General features: G+C 42.3%; 2 protein-coding genes and 1 pseudogene across 2 annotated transcripts; 2 read left to right on the top strand and 1 right to left on the bottom strand.

Annotated features, from left to right (window-relative positions):
- Positions 1-8,673: 8,673 nt before the first annotated feature.
- LOC145909621 (uncharacterized) lies at positions 8,674-9,738 on the bottom strand. The gene has a single exon (XM_082996989.1). It carries the CDS (start codon positions 9,736-9,738, stop codon positions 8,674-8,676), a length of 1,065 nt encoding a protein of 354 aa, XP_082853115.1.
- A 2,965-nt stretch (positions 9,739-12,703) lies between these two features.
- Positions 12,704-14,186, top strand: LOC145909620 (uncharacterized; annotated as a pseudogene).
- A 2-nt stretch (positions 14,187-14,188) lies between these two features.
- LOC145909176 (uncharacterized) lies at positions 14,189-14,752 on the top strand. Its single transcript, XM_082996506.1, has one exon. It carries the CDS (start codon positions 14,189-14,191, stop codon positions 14,750-14,752), a length of 564 nt encoding a protein of 187 aa, XP_082852632.1.
- Positions 14,753-19,940: the final 5,188 nt, after the last annotated feature.

Here is a 19,940-nt window from a genome sequence, read left to right as displayed (position 1 = left end):
TTCGTTGTGTTCGACCGACAGGTCTTCAACATCACGACGATAAGTTCGTTTTAAATGCTGACGAAACGATTTAATTTTGGTGTGCGACAACATTTGGTGCAAAATAAGAGTTGATAACTTGAAAAGGAAAGCCAAAGCTAGTATACTGTTAATCATAATCACTGGGTTCATCATCAGTAATACTACATTGAACTGGTTGCAAAAAAGCGTCGGGTTAATGAAGGACTGAAAGGCAGAAGGGAAACAGCAGCAACAACATCGAGTAACAAACCGGAGGCGTGTTGCGCGACAGCAGCATCGGTAGCACAGTAGCAACGTCATAATTAGCAGTGTGTTTAGCAGGTATAGGGTTTGGAGCTGTCATCTATGTTCGGTGATGGTTTATGTTGCTGGATGTAAAGTGTTTCCAACATGAGCAATTTATATATATTTACCAAATCAAACCACATAAACTTATTTTGCAACAGGAACACCATGCGGTCCTATTTTGTTCGGAGAGGGCGACAGATATATTTTGTGCGGTCAAGTAACTTCGAGTTTTCTGTCAAGCTAACAAACGTCGGACTGGCTGATGTTGCTCAACTTTTAGGAGGTATGAAATATGTTATGATGTAATTGATTTCCGATTAAAGTGTCGACGACAAAACTGTTGATATGGTTGATGAAAGCATCTTAGAAAAAACTTTTTTGTGTATCACAAATACATTCATTTCAATAGACCTTGCGTTAATGTGTTTTCTTTATGTTTGTTGCCAAAGGATGATGTAACTGAGGTCTTGGAATCTAGTTTCGGTTCAAACACCTCGTTAAGTTGTAGTTCCCCTATTTCACCAGATGTTAGGTATACATTTTGGAAATTTTGCTAAAAAGAAATTATTGTGCTGACACAGATCCCTGAAGTTGGGCTACCTTATGGCTTATTTTGGTAAACTGTGATTTTACAGCAAGTAACCCAGGCTTATTGAGAAAATTACACATTTTTTTTGACAAATCAGGCTTTTTAAGAAAACAAATTACTCGTCAATGTTTAGAGCCCCAAAACTATTCAGTTTTAGTGGTAAAAATATAGTAGCCCCTAGTAAAGTAGTTAAATACTGTACTGTAAATATTTCTGTTTAAATTATTGTTGCAACATACACGATTTTCATTCATTTATGTAGATGTGGCATGGGGAAATTACCAGATCAATTGGATAGATACAGAGGAAGAAAACACTGCTATGAATGTGAGATCACGAATTGTTCGTGCAAGTGCTCGGTTTTACATAGGTTTAAAATATGACCTTTCTTTTAATCAAAATAAAATTTTTATGGACGTATTAAAAAGATTTCCTTTCCTACAAGATACATTTGTGCATCCGGATTCCTTTCATAAACATGTATGTGCTTTCTTTTTGTTGAGAATGGTCACAAATATGTAACAAAGTTCATCTGATTTCAGTCGCGACTGAAAAAAAAATTAGCACAAAGAGTGCAAAATGAAAAACACGCAAGCCAAAAGCGACCACCATCATTCTAACTCAAAAAGTCCATTTGCATTGCTGCTTCTGACAGTTCAAATACGATTAACTCATTGAAGGTAGAAATTAACAAGAAGGTAAAAATGACAAAATATTCCAAGGTAAAGGTCCGCTTACTTTTTTACAACAAGGATGCTTTGGTTCTGCTAAATAATATTTTCATGCTTTTGAGGATCACTGCCTGCTTCAAAAACTGGAGCCACATTTCCAAAATTACATACGCACTCCCAAATTAGTGGAGGATATCCTGAAAGAATATTCATTTCTCTCAAAACCAGAATTGGCAAGTGTGTGCTTTCCGTTAAGCCTGGAACTTTATTGCAACACCTTTTTTTAATCAAGGCAATGGTTATATCAGTGTGGTCCAACTGCGGGCCGAAGTTGGCCAGCGAGTTCCGCTTTTTTGCCCGCGAACTGATAGTTAGCTTTGCTTCAATCTAGCAATATCACTTCAATTTTTGTTTCTTTGTTATTGTAATTGACAAAAAAACTTTGTGAATGATCCTTTGTGATGCATAACAATACCACTTTGTTCAAAAATATTTTTTTGTTTTTAGATACTCGCCAAGTTGGACCACGCTGGGTTACATCAAAATGCTTTTATAGGTCGTTGTAGAAAAATGGTTGCTACCTCATTGTATTTTTACTTTTGTTAAACAGGTAATTGAACTTGCCGGAATACTTTTTACACCACAGTGTTTGGATATGGAACAATACCTTGTGGAAAAGCTACATGTATTGTTTGATGTGTAAGTGAACATCATTATTTTTCAAAATTCAAAACAACAGAAGCGAGAATGAACCGACAGACCGAGAGCTAAGGATGTATTGGTGGGGATTGAGCAAAACAAGATAAAAAATTAAAGTGTTTTCATTTGCATTGAGGTGTGTGATATGTAGTGCAGTATTGATAAATTACATAGTTAATGCTCTGTTAAAATATTTTCAGGGGTCGCAGGTTCCTTCAACAAAGCACCCACAAATAATTTAGATGTCTTTTGAAAAGGACATAACACAAGCATTTCTGTCGATAGACGGAAAAGTCATGGAAATTCCAAACCCTGATATAGTGGGTTGCATTTCTTATTGGTTTGTAGTGCACTACTGAGTTAATATTGAGTATGTGGCAACACAAACCTTTGCACTCTATGTAGGAGATAGCCTATGGTTTAAAAACTTTGGTTCGTACAGCATGTAAAAGCAAGCCAAGCAACGGCGCCCGAAGAATGTGGAGATTCTTTACGTTTGTGTGAAAGACGCTGGTTTTGTGTTTTTAAACAAGCGGATGTAAAAATAAATAATCCGACCAAAAAAATCGTATCATTGTATGATTGGAAAAAAAAACATTTTAGTGAGCAGTGTGAGGCCATATTTGACACGCAACACGCGTGTAAATTAAATTTTCGTCCCAAAATGTCCACACCTGCTATATAGGGCCTCCAAGCAGCGTGTTAAAATAACACGTTTGAATTTCTGGTGGGTTTGTTCCCTTAACGAGTCGCCAATTGGTTCGATTTGAAGCAAATATAGAAAATCCAACGCTTCTTTTGAAAATAAACTTCATAAACCAATCAAGCAAAAGTTCTACCAACGTCACATGTTCTGGTGTAAAATTTATTTTAATTTCATTATTTACAAGTAATTGCAAGCATACAATTCATGTTTATTTACATACTATTTTCAAAAACCACCGAATTTATTTTAGAAAATCTATGCAGGCATTTATTCGCTGGCTCCGTGATTATACTACAACATTTCTATCACTTTTTGTAAGTTGTTTCCACTTACTGCAATCCCCTCCTTTCTGCGTTCTTCAGTAATGTTTGTTGCTGTCTTGTAAGCCTCGATTGATCTTTTATAAAAATCAACACTCTCAATGAACCGATTTGTTTCCATGCAAACGATGCCAAAATTATTCAACAAGTGTCCGAACACTTCATACTTGGCTGAGTTTTCACCAAACTGTTTCTTCATCATTTCAAGTTTAATTGTTGATTCTCTTGATGAATAATCTCCAATTAAACCATGGCACCATTCTATCCAGACTAAACACCAAACTTGGCATAAACAAGAAACTTTTTCATCCACGTTTTTGACATTTTGTACTCGGAGTCTCATCTTTTTCATGAGTGGAATCACATGGTCACGAACTATTCCTATGTTTCTAAGGTTCTGATCCGAATTCAATGTTTTCAACATGCTTTTGCATGTCAGTTCAAGACTCTTAACACACTCCTTGACACCCTCCGCGCCTCTCCTTCCGTCCTGTTGTTTTTGATAAAGCTCTGATGAAAGATCGCAAAACAAAATAGATTCTAAATTTTTTTTTTCTTTTCTGTTTTTATCTCCAGTTTTTTTCAAGTCTTCCGCAGTTGCTCCAAGACCTTCAAGTGACCTTGCAAATTGGTCTCTAATTTCATTTGTTTCAGAATATTTTTGTTTTTTTAACAAGTCTACATATGTTTTTGTCAGTGAAGCCAGGTCCATGTTTTCATCTGAAAGATAAGCACTTTCTTTAGTTAAATAAACTGATATAATTGAATACCAAACATACAAATGTCACAAACCAGCGCAATTTTGCATGTTTGGTTTGTTTAATATGCGCCACACCACATACACTATAGAGTTTGTGACGGTTCGTTTGATTGATTCAGACTTGCAATTCCAAGCGAAAAAACGATCATAATATAAATGTGGCATTTGCAAGTTTTGCATTGTAAAAGCACAAAGCGACCTTATTGTTTTTGAACAATTATAGGTTGTTTGCAGCGATTCCACACCATGTTAACATCTTTACACAACAAAAATAAGCATGGATGTCAAGTTAAGTAAAAATTTTAGTTGGTGGAATTATCCACCGAAATTTTACGCAAGTATCCCGATTACACAGTTAACTGGAGTAGTTTCCTAACGAATTATGGGTCAAGGTTTTTGATTTGACGCAATAAACATGTGCTAACAAAATTATGTACTAACCTGTTTGAAGCACTGTTTCATGCATGTTGTTCTCTACATGATTCACTTCACTAAGTGATGATTGACAGTGACCGACATCAGAGGAGGTTGCAATCTCTGTAACACCTTGTATTAGTTTAACAGATTTTCTCGTAAACAACAAAACAAACAGTCTGGGCATATAAACCCTGTCAAAAATTTCTGTTTTGTATGTCCGACAGAGGTATTAAATTCACCTGTGGTTTTGCTTCCATCGTCTCTTGCAACATTTCCACTGCAGTATAACTTGGGCTCTGCCATTGACAAATGTTGAAAATATATATCAAAAGCAATGTAGAGCCAATAATATGAATTGTGTATAAGCTGCGAACAGATAGCCACTGTTTCGACCTAAAAGGTCTCATCAGTGCAGCTGGTGTGACTATCAGACGACTTTTCTGACCAAACGGCCAAGCAAAGACTTCCACTTTGTGGTGACTATACAATCACCGTCATCCGTTGGGCACCAAACTAGGTGCAACCTTACGGAGAAAACAAGGTGGAAACACTATGGCCAAGCAAAGCTCAACCAATAGTGCCGTCAGGCCCCGTGTCACTATAATCATATGATAAGCAAGCTGCACTGATGAGGCATTTTAGGTCGAAACAGTGTCCATCAGTCTGCAGCTTATACACAATTCATGTTTTTCCACATTGCTTATCATACGATTATTGTGATAAAGGGCCTGACGGCCCTGTTGGTTGAGCTTAGCTTGGTCATAGTGTTTCCTCCTTGTTTTCTCCGTAAGGTTGCACCTAGTTTGGTGCCCAACGGATGACGGTGATTGTATGGTCACCACAAAGTCTTTGCTTGGCCGTTTGGTCAGAAAAGTCGTCTGGTAGTCACACCAGCTGCACTGATGAGACCTTTCAGGTCGAAACAGTGGCCATCTGTCTGCAGCTTATGCACAATAAATATATCAGTTAAAGTAATAGGAAAGACCTAATTACAACATATAGATCAGTGGTTCTCAAACTGTGGTACGCGAGAGCTTTTCAGTGGTACGCGATTTAGTCTACTCAATATACAATTTGCCGCACTTTGCAGAAGCCAAAGCCGCTGCAAATACACGATGTCGGTTTTCTTTATTGTGAATTTGTGATGCAATAGTATCAACGTGAAATTGTTGCACTGTTGAAGTAATTCTGACATCGTGTATTCAACAGTGCAACAATTTCACGTTGATACTATGCGTCACAAATGCACAATAAAGAAATCCAAGCAACTGGCGATATTGGCTAAATTGTTATTCATTGGTGGTATGTCATAACAGTTATGGTATAGTAATACGGTGGTACGCAGTGTATTAAAAAACAAATGAGCGGTACGTGATTGGAAAAAGTTTGAGAAACACTAATATAGATGATTGTTGTTTAGAAAATAGAGATATATACCTGCTTCTTGTATTGAGCATTGTGCAAGATGTGATGTTTGTTGTACTCCATTCACATCACCTTTAAAATATTTGCTTTATTAAATCCAAGTTTTTGTCATTGTAAAAACCAAAATCTGTTGGCGTACTGTTGGGCGCGCAAAATCACTTTTGAAAACAGTAACAATCACTTGTTTTAGCTAATAAAGTAGTTCTAATGAAAAAGAAAAAAGATTACTTAACATTGGTTGAACATTGTGTAAGTTGCAGTCAGTATATTCCATCCACATGTTCTTTTTTTCTTTAGCAATGTCAATTGCAAATTTTTTAGCTTGAAGTGATCTTCTGTAAAAATCAACGCTTTCATTCAGCCGATTTGTTTGCTCGCAAACAACACCGAGATCATGTAGCAAATCTCCAAACACTCGATGTTTTGCTGAGTTTTCACCAAATTGATTCTTCATCATTTCCAGTCCAAGGTGAAGTGTTGTTTCGCTCGACGAATGATCCCCGATTGAAAATTGACATATTTCTAACCAAGCCAAACACAAAACTTGGCATAAACAAGAAACTTTCTCCTCCACGTTCTTGACATTTTGTATTCTGAGTCTCATTTTTTCCATCAGCGGGATCACATAATCACGAACTATTTGTTTGTTTTGAAGTTTTTCAACGAAATTCGATGTGTTGAGCAAATCTGCGCATTTCATTTCAAGACCATCAACACAATCTACCACACCATTTGCTCCCTCATCTCCATCGTGTTGCTTTACATAAAGTAGCGATGAAATATCGTAAAATAAAATTGATTTTAAACTATTTTTCTCTGTATCTGCAGTTCTCTCCAAAGCTTCTGCAGTTACCCCAAGACCTTCAAGTGACTTCAAAATTTGGTTTCTTGCTGAATTCGCTTGAGAATATTTTCGTTCTTTCAACAAATCTACATAGTTTTTTGTCAGTGCAATATGATGTATGTCTTCATCTGGAACAGAGACAAATAAAATGACTAAAACAACAAAAACTGTGATGTCACAATTATGTACCCTAGCGTACATTTTCAATATTAGTAGGGTAGGTTTGACGAGACAGTTTTCATCCTTGCGCAAGGACGGTTGCTACAGTTTTTGCCTAAGTTTCGTTGGCAAAACTTAATGAAGCATGGGGCTTCTCACTGCATATTTTCAAGTGTGGTATTTTAGTTTTTGCAAAGATTTTTAGTGACATGAGCGGAGGAAAAGCTAATTTGTAATAAAATTTCGAAGAAACCTTTGTGTAATATGTGTATCTTTTTCGTTTCTTTAACTGTGTTGTGTTGATACTCTTGCTTCGCCAAACACTTTGCGGGAAGAAAAGTGCACTCTGTTTTAATTTGTGTAAAATAATCATGTTGTTTTTACTGTCTTTTAAATCATTTTTGTGCGGTGCAGGAGAAAAAATACTGCACAAACCGCAACTGACAGAAAAGAGACAAGAAGCGACACTAAAGGTCAACATTAGTTAGCAAAATTATATATTAACTCTGTTTGATTTTGAATTATTTTTGATAAATATCTACCAAAATGTATTTTTAAATTTTACTGAATATTTTGTTTCCAATGTACACTTAATATATAATTTGCTAACTAATGTACACTTTATGTACTGTCATCATTCAACAATAATTCAAGAATTTAGTGCAATGTATTCATATTTTAAATAATCTTACATGGGTGGTTGAGAGAGCTTTTTTTTCCAAACCGTTGGAAGACTTTTCTTAATAAACCTGTCTTGGGTCTTGGTGAGCCTAAAAACAAGTGCACTTATTTTTAAATGAATATGCTAATAAACTACTTGGATCGTAGAACGAAAAAACTAAAAGTTTGCTGCTAAGCATGGGACTAATGGAAAGAAAACATTCGCTTACCCCTTGTCGGGTACAGACAGTACAACCAGTTACAAGTTTAACCAGACTTTTCGCCTTGACTTTTCACAATATTATACTAATTCTATGGGTAGCTTGGTTTCATGATCCAGTAAAGTTTGAACTACTGAATTAATTCTGCGAATATTCTTTATTAAACCGTTGCAGTTTTCTAACATATGGGCGACGTGGTGATGAAAAAGCTTACGTAACCTATGGTGTTGATGTTGCTGCCGGGCTTAGTAAATTTGAAGTGTTTCATATAAGTAGTATAAGGTTGACAGAGTAGAGAACAGGGAGACTTCCTTCCTGTCTCTGAGATTCCCTTTCTTGATAGGGAGACAGGAAAGAGTACTCTTTCCTATGCATTTCAAAGGGGGGTCTTGTGTCAGGGAGATACTCACATTTACTCATGAGCCTTCCAGTCTTGAATGGGAGTAAAATAAGATTCTCCTATTGTTTGTCTCTTTCCGGTGTCGCAATCGTGATTCTATTTTTATCTTGAGCGTGTGAACTTTGTTTGAGATGTTTCGATGATCCGTCTGTTTTCCCCGACGCTGCGAATTTGTGGTCGTGTGGCGTTTGTGGGTCTATCTGGTGAATTGTTTCTTGAATGCAACCGTTTCTCAATGCCTTCACGACGACATCACGCGAGATGCGACGAGATCAAGAAACAATTGTTTCTCGATCAGTTGTTAATTGTATCCGGTCTTAGGTGGATGAGGTCGCACATGGATTGTTAACATTGTGGTGTGCTTGCTCTTTATTCGTAGTCAATACAATGCCGCGAACATGGCGTGACACGTGAGAGAAACGCACGAAAAAGGCAACACGCACCGAAACCAACGCAAACCCGCGACGGCACATCCATACAACATATTATGTCGCTACATTACTCCCCCCCCAGAAGCGGGTTTTGCACTTTTTGGAGGTCGGCCTCTATTTTTAGGCTTTGGTGTAAGAACTGGCTGTGTTGCATCAATAAAGGCCGGCTTAAGGCGATCAATGGAGACTGTTTGCCGAGTTCCAGAAATATCTAACACAAAATATTTGTCGTTGCGCGTTACAACATGATATGGTGAATTTAAAGGAGGACGGTATCCATCTTTACGAACAAACACATACTCGCAAGTAAAAAGCAAATCAGGAACAAAAGTACGATAAGTTCGATGGCGGGACATCGGCACAGGTAGAACACGGGAAACGGAACTGCGAAGCGTTTTAAGAAATTGCGAGGGTTCAACAGCAGTGGTGGTGTGCGGAATGTAATCACCCGGTACAGCGATCGGTTCGCCATATACCAGCTCAGCGCTGGAGGATTGAAGATCATCTTTCGGCATGGCCCTGATTCCCAGCAACACCCATGGCACCTCATCTAGCCAATTTGAAGAGTTGAGTCTGGCCATAAGACCATTTGCCTGAGGGCGGAAAGCTGTTGTGCAGTTGCGCTTAATACCAATAACGTTGGTAACAGTCGCCCACAGATGCGATGTAAATTGCGAACCTCTATCCGAGGTAACTTGAGATGGAACGCCAAATCGGGCTATCCAATGGTGGATAAGAGCACGTGCGCAAGTATCTGTGGTAGCATCGGGCATAGGTATAGCCTCAGGCCACCTAGTAAACCGATCAACGATTGTGAATAAGTATTTGTTACCTTGGCATTGTGAAAGAGGCCCCACAATGTCAACGTTGATGTGTTGAAAACGGCTTGCAGCTGTAGGATAATGCTTCAATGGTGCACGCGTGTGTCTGCCAACTTTTGCCTTCTGGCAAGCATTGCACTGTTGAGCCCATGTGCGAACTTGCTTATTCATGCCATGCCAGACAAATTTACTTGATACCAGCTTCTGTGTGGTTCGAACAGAAGGATGCGCCAGCCCGTGAATCACGTCGAATACACGACGTTGCCATGGTTGTGGAATGATTGGTCGAGGGGAACCGGTTGACATGTCACATAAGAGCGTTAAATCGGGTTCAAACTTTATGTCTTGAAGCTTCAACTTGGTAAGCGCTGTGCGGTACTTCTTGGCTTTGTTTAGCAGCAGCGAGGGCGTTGTAATCAAGGTCAATATGTGCTTGGGCTGCAGAGGCAATGTACGACCGGGACAATGCATCTGCAACAACATTTTGTTTTCCCTCGATGTGTCTAACATCCGTTGTAAATTCGGATATAGCAGTTAAATGGCGTTGCTGTCGAGCAGAAAGAGGTTCTGACTGCTTCTTCAGAGCGAATGTTAAAGGCTTGTGATCAGTGTACGCGGTGAACGTTCGACCTTCAAGAAAATAGCGAAAGTGGCGAACAGAAAGGTGCAACGCCAAGAGTTCACGATCAAAAGTGCTGTACTTTGTTTCTGCGGGTCGCAGATGCTTGCTGAAGAAAGCCAACGGCTTCCAAATTTCATTGATTTGCTGCTCCAATACCGCGCCAATAGCTTTATCCGACGCATCGATGGTTAATGCCGTTGGAGCCCGTGGTTGCGGATGGCACAAAACGGTTGCACGTTGCAGAGCCATTTTTGCGTTTTCAAAGGAGGCATTTAATTCAGGTGTCCACTGCAGCTGTAAATTTTTACCAGAAAATTGTTTATAGATTGGGGACATGATTTTAGCAGCTGCAGGAATGAAGCGATGATAAAAATTAATCATACCAGCAAACTCTTGTAGGCCCTTAATCGTAGTTGGGGGCGGAAAACGTTGAATGGCTAAAACTTTGTCAGGAAGTGGCTGAGCACCGTTGCAATCAATTCGATGTCCCAGAAAATCAATTTGCGTTTTTCCGAAAACGCATTTATTCACGTTAAGGACAAGGCCATTGTCTGCAAGTCGTTGAAAAAGTTGTTTGAGATGTGTGCGGTGAACCTTTAACGAGGAACTCGCAACCAGTATATCATCTAGGTAAACAAAGGTAAAATCCAATGATTGACAAACAGAAGCCATAAGTCTTTGAAAAGCTTGAGCAGCGTTCTTTAATCCAAAAGGCATGCGAAGGAACTCAAATAAACCAAAGGGGGTGATGACGGCTGTCTTTGGAATGTCGGTTTTAGCAACTGGCACCTGGTGGTATCCGCGCACTAAATCAATTTTTGAAAACACTTTTGCTCCATCAAGCCGAGAACTAAAGTCCTGAATGTGCGGTATATTGTAACGGTCTGGTATTGTGGCAGCATTCAGACGGCGATAATCACCACACGGTCGCCAATCACCGGAGGTTTTCGGCACCATATGTAATGGTGATGCCCATGGACTGGAAGATCTGCGAATAATACCCAGTTGCAACATTTTTGAAAACTCGCGTTTTGCTATTTGCAATTTTTCTGGCGACAAGCGTCGTGCTTTTGCGTGAACTGGTGGACCGTCAGTTGGAATATAATGTTCTACCTGATGTTTTGGCGTTGCTGCGGAGAACTTGGGAGTAGTTATGGAAGGAAACTGCGTTAGCAATCGTGCGTAAATGTTGTTACTTGTCGAAAGTGCGTTGAGTTGCATTGGTGAGTGATTGGTACAATGAAGTGGTGCACTCGCAAAGGAACGAGCGTTTAACAAGCATTTGTGCCTCAGGTCGACAAGCAAGGAATTTGCGCGCAGGAAATCTGCTCCGAGAAACGGCCTGGGCACGTGGGCTAAAACAAACTTCCAAGAAAACTTGCCGGCTACTAAATCGAGCGAAATTGTTTTTGTTCCAAATGTTTTAATGGCACTCCCATTAGCGGCTATAAGCTTGAAGTCGTTGCATTGACGCAAGCGTTCCCTACTGGAAGCCGGATAAACGCTAACTTCTGCTCCAGTGTCGACCAAAAATTGTTGTTGTGAATTACTGTCCCATAGAAAAAACAAATTCTTGTGAACGCCGGCCGCTGCTGCAGTTAACAACGGCCGGCCTTTAAGTTTTCCTGATAAGCACAAGGTTGCTGGCATTTAAGGGCACGGTCGCCAAAGCGTTGGTGATAAAAACAGAAACCGTTCTTACGTGATTGCTGCGCAGGTCTTGCTGAAGGCATCTCACGCTTGCGGACTTTTGAAACGAAAAATTGTTCGCTGTTTCTTGCCTTCCAAAGTACGTCGGCACGTTGTGCTAATTGCCTTGGTTCGACCAACGTCTCTTTTGTCAACACGACCCGAATTTCTTCTGGCAAGGTTCGAAGAAAAATGTAGTGAAAGAAAAAACATGGCTTATGACCGGCCATCAGGGACAACATTTCATCCATGAGCTGCGATGGTGATCGGTCTCCAAGCTCGGTAATGTTAAGCAATCGTGCAGCTCTTTCATACTCCGTAAGTCCAAGCGTTCCTTGATTGCTGCGTATTTGTTCTGCTCCGGCGGACATTCAAGTAGATCCAAAAGACGGCTTGCTGTTAGTTGGTCCAATGCTGACACCACATAATAATACTGCGTTCTATCGCAAGATATTTTGCGTAGCGTAAATTGTGCTTCGGTTTGTTGAAACCACACTCGGGGTTGTTCAGTCCAGAACGTGGGTAGTTTCAAAGAAACAGCAGTGTGTAGTACTTCTTCGTGATCCTGCATTGTCCAAGAAATATCGTTTCTTGACGCTCGGGGTCACCAAAATGTGGTGTGCTTGCTCTTTATTCGTAGTCAATAGAATGCCGCGAACATGGCGTGACACATGACACGTGAGAGAAACGCACGAAAAAGGCAACACGCACCGAAACCAACGCAAACCCGCGACGGCACATCCATACAACATATTATGTCGCTACAACATATAGTATTGCTGTGTTTGTGCAGGTAAACGATCTGTATCACAGGTCGAATGGTCTATTGCGACGGGCGCCGTCTGAATGGATTTTAATGGCATTACGCAGGCCACTTAGTTAATTTTCTGTCAATCGACATTTTTTATCGGGCACTTGTTTCCTTATTGCGACTTCCGGGCCAAATACTCATGTAACGATATGGTTAACATGCCAGCGAATACGATCGACAAGAAAACATTCGATTTGGGTAGAGTTTTTGCAAAGTACATCAAAGTTCTCACCTTGGGACACCCGAAGACCTGAAGTTTTGATTGAAGACGTTTCTAGAATATTACAACAGCATAGTTGTGACGAAGACTTCGCTGAAAGCGATAGTGGACAAACTTAATTCTCTCTACCGAGAAGCAGAAGAATTAATGATCAACAAACAGAATGCTGAAGCAGAAGCAAGTCTCTTTAACCTTCGAGGAATACGTTGAAAAGCATTTTGAGTATGCCAATGCTATAAAACGTAATAACGCCAAGTCCAAGGCTAAGGAAGAGCTGCGCAGCTTACGGAAAAGAAGAATTCGAAAATCGTATCGACGAGTGGCTGTCTGACATTGAAGAGAATCACGACGATAATGTTACCGTGAAGTCACAATTCGCATGCGTCAAAGTCAGCTACTGTGCGATCATCGATTGCCAGTTCCCGTTCAAGTACGAAACGCACCAAAGCTGTCGTAAGGAAAGAACTGGCTGTTCTGAAGAAAAAAACAGCGAGCGAAGTTGCAACTCGAAGAGGCTGAACATCGCAAGCGTAAAGAACTGGAAGAGGCTGAACATCGCAAGCGTAAAGAACTGGAAGAGGCTGAACGTCGCAAGTGTGAAGAACTGGAAGATTCTGAACGACGTAAGCGTGACGAATTTGAGCTTTTAGAAGCGGAACACGAAGTACAAGCTGCAGCGGCCGAAGCTGATATATGGGAGCGTCGGTCGTTCAATTGAATGCGCGACGTGCTGAATTTGGATGACGTTTCTATAACATCAGTACCTTGTCGAATCGAGGAACATGTAAAGGAAACGCCGAAAACACCGTTGCAGCAAGAATTGAAATCGAAGACCACTTTGGAAATGCCAGCTACGCAAGAACTGTTACCGGTCGAAAGTGCATTAGATTTGTCCAATGGTGCGGCACCGAATTTGGTTAGTGGTGAGCACAAACCACAGGTCAGAGATTTAATGCACGTTGCTTCACTATTGAAAGATGGCCTCGATTTGCCCAAGCCCGAGTTGTTGCATTTCGATGGCAACCCGCTACATTACACGCGTTTTATGACAACGTTTGATGAATGCATTGCTAGCCGTGTGCAAAGTGACAAGTCCAAACTAAACTATCTTATTCAGTATTGTTCTGGCGAAGCCGAAAAAATGATATTGTTTTGTTCGTGTATGGACGACGATGGCTACTGCAAAGCTCGGAAAATTTTGCATGACCATTATGGTCGCCCGTTTGTCATAGCTAGATCCTATGTTCAAAGACTGACCCAGGGTCCGTATTTGAAAGCTGATGACAGCGAAGGGCTGCAGGAGCTAGCACGTCACTTGTATGAATGTTATGTCACTTTGTCTCATTTGGGATATTTTGCTGATATAAATAACTTCGAACATCTTCTAAGTATTGCCAGACGTTTGCCACTAAACATGCAACACAGGTGGAAACAACATGCTGGCGAGATCGAGCTGCGTGGAAGCGAACCGCAGTTTTCACATTTGGTGGAGTTTGTACAGAATGAAGCGCTGATTGCTAACACTCTGTTTGGAAGAATCATGACGTCTAAGGAGGACAGCGGACCACCGAAACCGGTCAAGCCCGCGCCAAGGATGTTCAGCGCCTCGTCACACGCTACTTCCGTGTCAACAGGTTACGACGGAAGGCAAGCATCGACAAGCAAGCCAACATGTGACGAGTGTCCAATCTGTAATGTGCACCATGCTTTGGCGCAATGTAAAGTGTTCAAAGGAAAGCAGTTCGGAGAACGGCTGCGGATAGTGCGAAGAGCTAGGCTCTGTGACAACTGTTTTGCTAAAGGTCACATCGCTAGAAATTGTACATTGCAGAGTTCTTGTTCAGTCGAAGGATGTCGCCGTAGACATCACATGCTATTACCTCATGATTTACCTGAACCAGAGTCGTACAACCTTTCACAGCGAAGAGAGCAAAGGCCAGGTCCAGCAAAGAATGGAAGTGCCTCAAGACCGTGGTAACCTTAACTTCGTGTGCAGCCAAGTCGTCCGTATCTCAGGTTGGCCAAAACGTGTATATTAATATTGTCCCAGTAAGGGTCAGTGGCAAAAACGGAAAGGAGGTTGAAACGTACGCCTTTCTGGATTCCGGTTCAAACTCGACGATGTGCTCGAGACGGCTGCTAGATATGCTTAACCTGACAGGTAACAAGATTGAATTTACGCTTTCAACGATTAATGGGAAAACACAGAACAACAACGGTTCTGTCGTTAGTCTATCAGCGAGGCCGCTAGATGGCGCAGGAGTTGTTGACTTGCCACAAGTGATTATGGTGGATAATTTACCTGTTGTTTCAAATAGGTGCGAGAAAAAATGGTCACATCTCCGTGACATTGAATTCACGACGTCACTAAACAATGACGTTTTAGTGCTTATCGGACTGTATGTGCCTGAAGCATTTTGGATCGAAGATGAGAGAAGAGGACGACGCGGAGAGCCGAGTGCGGTCAAGACAGTTCTTGGTTGGTCTCTGTTCGGTACCGCTTCGTCTCGTTCTGTTAGATGCAGTGTACAACACGTCCAGGTGAATCACGTTAACTTGTCTAATGAGTTGTTGCATCAACAAGTAAAGAAGATGTGGGAAACTGAGTTTAAAGATTCCAGTCTAGGTTCCAGTGTCGGAATGTCAAGGGAGGACAAATACGCGATGAAACTAATGAACGACTCTGTGAAATTAGAAGATAATCATTACTGTTTGCGATTGCCGTGGCGTGCAGGATCGCCCAATCTGCCAAACAACCGCACACAGGCTGTGCAAAGGCTGAGCTACCTAAAGCGTCGTTTAAACAACGACAGCCACATGTGTCAGAAGTACAAGGAGACGATTGACGGCTACCTGAAGAATGGATACGCGCAGCGTCTGAAAGCAGATGATCAAAAGAAAGAGATGAGGTCTATTTGGTATTTGCCACATCACCCAGTTCTGCACCCGCAGAGGCCAGGGAAGGTCAGAGTAGTGTTTGACTGCGCGGCAAAATTTCGGGACACGTCCTTGAACAAGCAGCTGTTGCAAGGTCCCGACCTAATGAATAGCCTGGTTGGCGTTCGTTTACGGTTCCGGCAAGAGGCTATTGTCATTGTTGCAGACGTCGAGGCAATGTTCCACCAAGTGAGAGTGGATCCTAGGGATATTGACTGTCTGAGATTCGTCTGGTGGCCGGACGGAGACATGTCGAGGGAGCCTGAAGATTTCCAAATGCTGGTCCATTTGTTTGGAGCGACGTCGTCGCCGTGTTGTGCAAGTTTTAGTTTGCGACGTACCGCAGACGACAATTGTCATGCTTTTTCAGAAGACACCTTTGCTACAGTGAGACGCAATTTTTACGTGGACGACTGTTAAAAGTCTGTCGCTACTTTATAGGATGCCAAGCAGTTGGTGCAGGAGATCCGCGTGCTTTTACAGCGTGGAGGTTTTCACTTAAGAAAGTGGTTAGGCAACGACGAAAGAGTCTTAGATGATGTACCTACGAGCGACTCAGCGAAGTCTTTATAAAGATGATACCGGTCAAGTGGAACGTGTTTTAGGTGTGAGCTGGAATTATCGTTCCGATACGTTTTAATTTGATGTCAAAATAAAGCAAAAGCCGATCACTAGACGAGGCATACTGTTTGTGGTGAGTTCTCTTTTTGATCCTATGGGGTTTGTTGCTCCAGTTGTCCTGCAGGCGCGAATGTTGCTGCAAGAGTTGTGTAGATAGGGTGTTGTATGGGACGAGAAAGTACCAGAAGATATTGCCACAGCGTGGCGCCGTTGGATTTCCGAGTTTGCCGGAACTTTTGAAATTGCGCACTCGCTGTCAACAGATTATTTTATTGGCGCCCTGCGGAGATTCATCGGTCGCCGAGGGAAACCAAAGAAGATCTTTAGTTACAAAGAAACCAAATTCATCGGAGCCAACCGCGTTTTGCGCGACTCGTTAAGGGCTTGGAATCAAGTGCAGATTTATAATTGTCTCAGGCAGCGTGACATTGAATGGGCTTTCAATCCGCCTACTGCAAGTCACATGGGTGGAGTTTCGGAGCGGCTCATTCGGTCTGTGCGGAAAATACTGAGTGCTCTTATGTCTGAACAAACGCCAAATGATGAAAGTCTCATCACCTTTATGGTTGAAGTGGAAGCAATACTTAATTCTCGACCACTCACTCCAGTCACTATGGATACAGAAAGTGACGAACCTTTAACGCCAAATCATCTGGTGTTGCTGGGGCATTTTGATACACTGCCGCCCGGGGTTTTGATAAAAAGGACAACTATGTTCGACGTCGTTGGCGCCAGGTGCAATACCTAGCCAACCCATTCTGGTCTAGATAGGTCAACGAGTACCTGCCGACTTTACAAGTTCGGCAAAAATGGACTGTTCCAGAGCGCAATCTGGCGCTTGATGATCTTGTTTTTCTCACGGACAACTCCGTCCCGCGAGACAGATGGCTGACGGGGAGAGTCGTGGATACCTACCCTGCAGAAGATGGATCGGTACGCACCGTACTGGTAAAAACCAAAAATGTGACTTTAAAAAGGCCAATTGCTAAATTGTGCCTGATTTGCAAGGCGGGCGAAAACTAGCGTCGCGTTGTTTTCGACTGTACATAGTGAATGTGTTGCTATGTGCTCGCTGTTGTGTTGTGTTTTAATTGGATGTGGCGAACAGATTCGCACGTCGGGGCCGGGAATGTTACAGCGAGAAATGACTTGTGATGTGCTCTCTTTCCCTGTTTCTAGTTCATGTCAGTGATCTGACTTCATTGACTATGACGTAACAAGGCACTTACCATGATTGTTTAGAAATCCAAAAACGTAACAATGAGTGTGATGTCATTAGTGTCGCAATCTTGTACTGACCACGTTTTACAGTTTCTTTCTGTGCTGTAAGCAGCGGTTTCAGTTGTCGCGGTTCATGGTTGATCCAATTTAGTTTTGGAAATGTTTTGTTCTAACATTAGTGTTTTATGTGTAGCTACAAAAACGTGAAAGTTAAACTAACTGAAATGCTGAAACGTCTTAGTCCGTCAAAGTGCCTGTAATTCAGTCATGGACTCCTAACAAGTTGGTACGTAATTGAATGTGAAATTGTGTTAGTTAAATGTCGTGATAATATTTGTGTATGAGTTAAGAGGTGTTGACTTTCTTAATGTAACATATTTCTTTGTGTAAGTTTATCGGCCATATTGAATGTGCGTATTATTGCCGATTGTGACACGTTTCTGTTCGTTTAACAGAGAACCAATGCTGTTGTGCAAGCGAAGAGATATTTGTATCCGAAAAGGCAGGCAGTGTTGCGTTCAAAACAAATTAGGAAACCCCCTAGTGCGGCGGTCGGTGCAGACCCAGGCTGCACAGATTTGAGTAAATTACGGCCGCTACAACGCGTATTCAAACGAAACGGTCTCGCAGTCGTGTTGGCTTCTAAAAAAGCGCTAAACTCCTGAAGGTATACGGTGGTCTGGCGAAAGTGTCGAACATTTCCCCGTAACTGCGAGCGTAAAAATAAAAAACAAGCCAATATATTCCAGGTTGACTGGATAGATCACTGTTTACAATATACAACGCAGAGGTTCGATGACGTAACGAAGCGACTTCGTCTCTCCCACGTTATCAAATTCACAAAATGCAATTATCGCCACAGGCGCGGCGAGAGCGCTTTGAAATCGCACCTCCAAGTGCACCGAACCGGAACGCTGAAGGTCGAAGGTTGCAAGGTCGCTGTGGTCGGGTGTCAAAGAACAGACAGTATCCGCGCGGGTACGAGCGATACGATATGGAATTGCCCCGGTTTTTATAATGCGAATTGGTCCCTGTGAAAAGCGATAAACAGCTTCTTGTGTAATGACCGCCTTGAAAATCGGGCTTAAATGCGGTGGCGGGGTAGATACGTCCATCTACGTGCGAAGCTAAGTATGTAATGTTCATGTGTTTGAACTCAAAGAGATTTTGGTTGAACGCCCCGTTGTAGGCTGCGGCGTCGACAAACCCGAACACACATCTGACGCGAAATTCCGATCGGCGCATCGCGTACTTTGCAGAATTGGAATGTAAAATCTTCTGGTGCGCGACAGTTACAGCCGCATTAAGTTTGACTTTACGGACCAATAATCGCACATGCATCACTTTGATTTTCACATTCGCATCACCGGCGGCCATCACAGCAAACTCATCCTTACCGCGCGTAAGACGCAAGCGTATGTCGACGCCGTTTAAAATGTACTTGGACTGCCGGCATAAACTGACGTGGAGTTTAGACAGCATTTCGATTGAACGGCTCTCGGCCGCCATCGTGCGACGGACTTGAAACCCCTGTTACTTCGCGTCAATGCGTTCATCTGGCCTGCATCGTCATCATACCAAAGCGATGTGGTCAGTTGTGTATTTTTCGCTTCCGATCCAAATGATAAAAGTGTCTCGACATACGATTTGTATGCGTTACTGTAACTGGCAGGCGTCATCGTTTTATTATGGAGAGACAGTTCCATTTGACTAAACCAGGCGTTTGCGAAATAATTCGAAGGTGCCACGGCGGCGTCGGCGTCCAAATGTGTACCGTCAGCTTTGGTGATACGCACCGTGCACGAAGGCAACGTGTCGTTTAAGTCAGTGTAATGTTCCCGTCCGCGGCGATCAAAAAATCATACGGCCCGCGTCTGTTACCGTAGCGAGGGGCAAATATTGGACGAAGAGCGACGAGCTGTCGCTGGTTTGTGTCGGCTTTAGTGTAAACAAATCCAATTCGCTTTTGCACAACGCATCGAGTGCTCGCTGATCAACGTCATCCCTCCAGCGAAAATGTCGTCACGGGTGCGCTTGCGCTTGCCTGCCGGTTTCTTGCGTTTGCGCTTCTTTGCCGGTTCGCCAGATGGCAACGTCAAGTTCTGACTCGCAGTGGTTAATAACCGGCGACCCGCCTGTCGTGATCTCTCTACAGCCGCCTTTCGCGGAGTATGTCCGGCCATGACGTCACTTGAAAACCCACACCTGATTCCAGAAACTGCTTTCCCACTTGCCGCGCGGCCGATTTTAGCACCGGTAACACGGCGCATCTTAAACTGGCGAACAGGTTACCAAGCCCATGTCCGCGCATCGAGAGAGAGCCAGCGAAATGCGGTAAGCCACGGCCGGTCTGGCAGTGATAATAGTTCTCGTAATCCCTGAAGTCG

Source organism: Ascidia mentula, chromosome 7 (assembly GCF_947561715.1).
Source record: "Ascidia mentula chromosome 7, kaAscMent1.1, whole genome shotgun sequence".
Taxonomy (NCBI): Eukaryota; Metazoa; Chordata; class Ascidiacea; order Phlebobranchia; family Ascidiidae; genus Ascidia; species Ascidia mentula.
The sequence above is the reverse complement of the archived record's forward strand: the minus strand, read 5'-3'. Positions and strand labels throughout refer to the sequence as shown.

Excerpts from the sequence above, each read along its gene's own strand:
- LOC145909621 (XM_082996989.1), bottom strand. The coding sequence starts at position 9,738 with ATGTCAACCGGTTCCCCTCGACCAATCATTCCACAACCATGGCAACGT.
- LOC145909176 (XM_082996506.1), top strand. The coding sequence starts at position 14,189 with ATGCAACACAGGTGGAAACAACATGCTGGCGAGATCGAGCTGCGTGGA.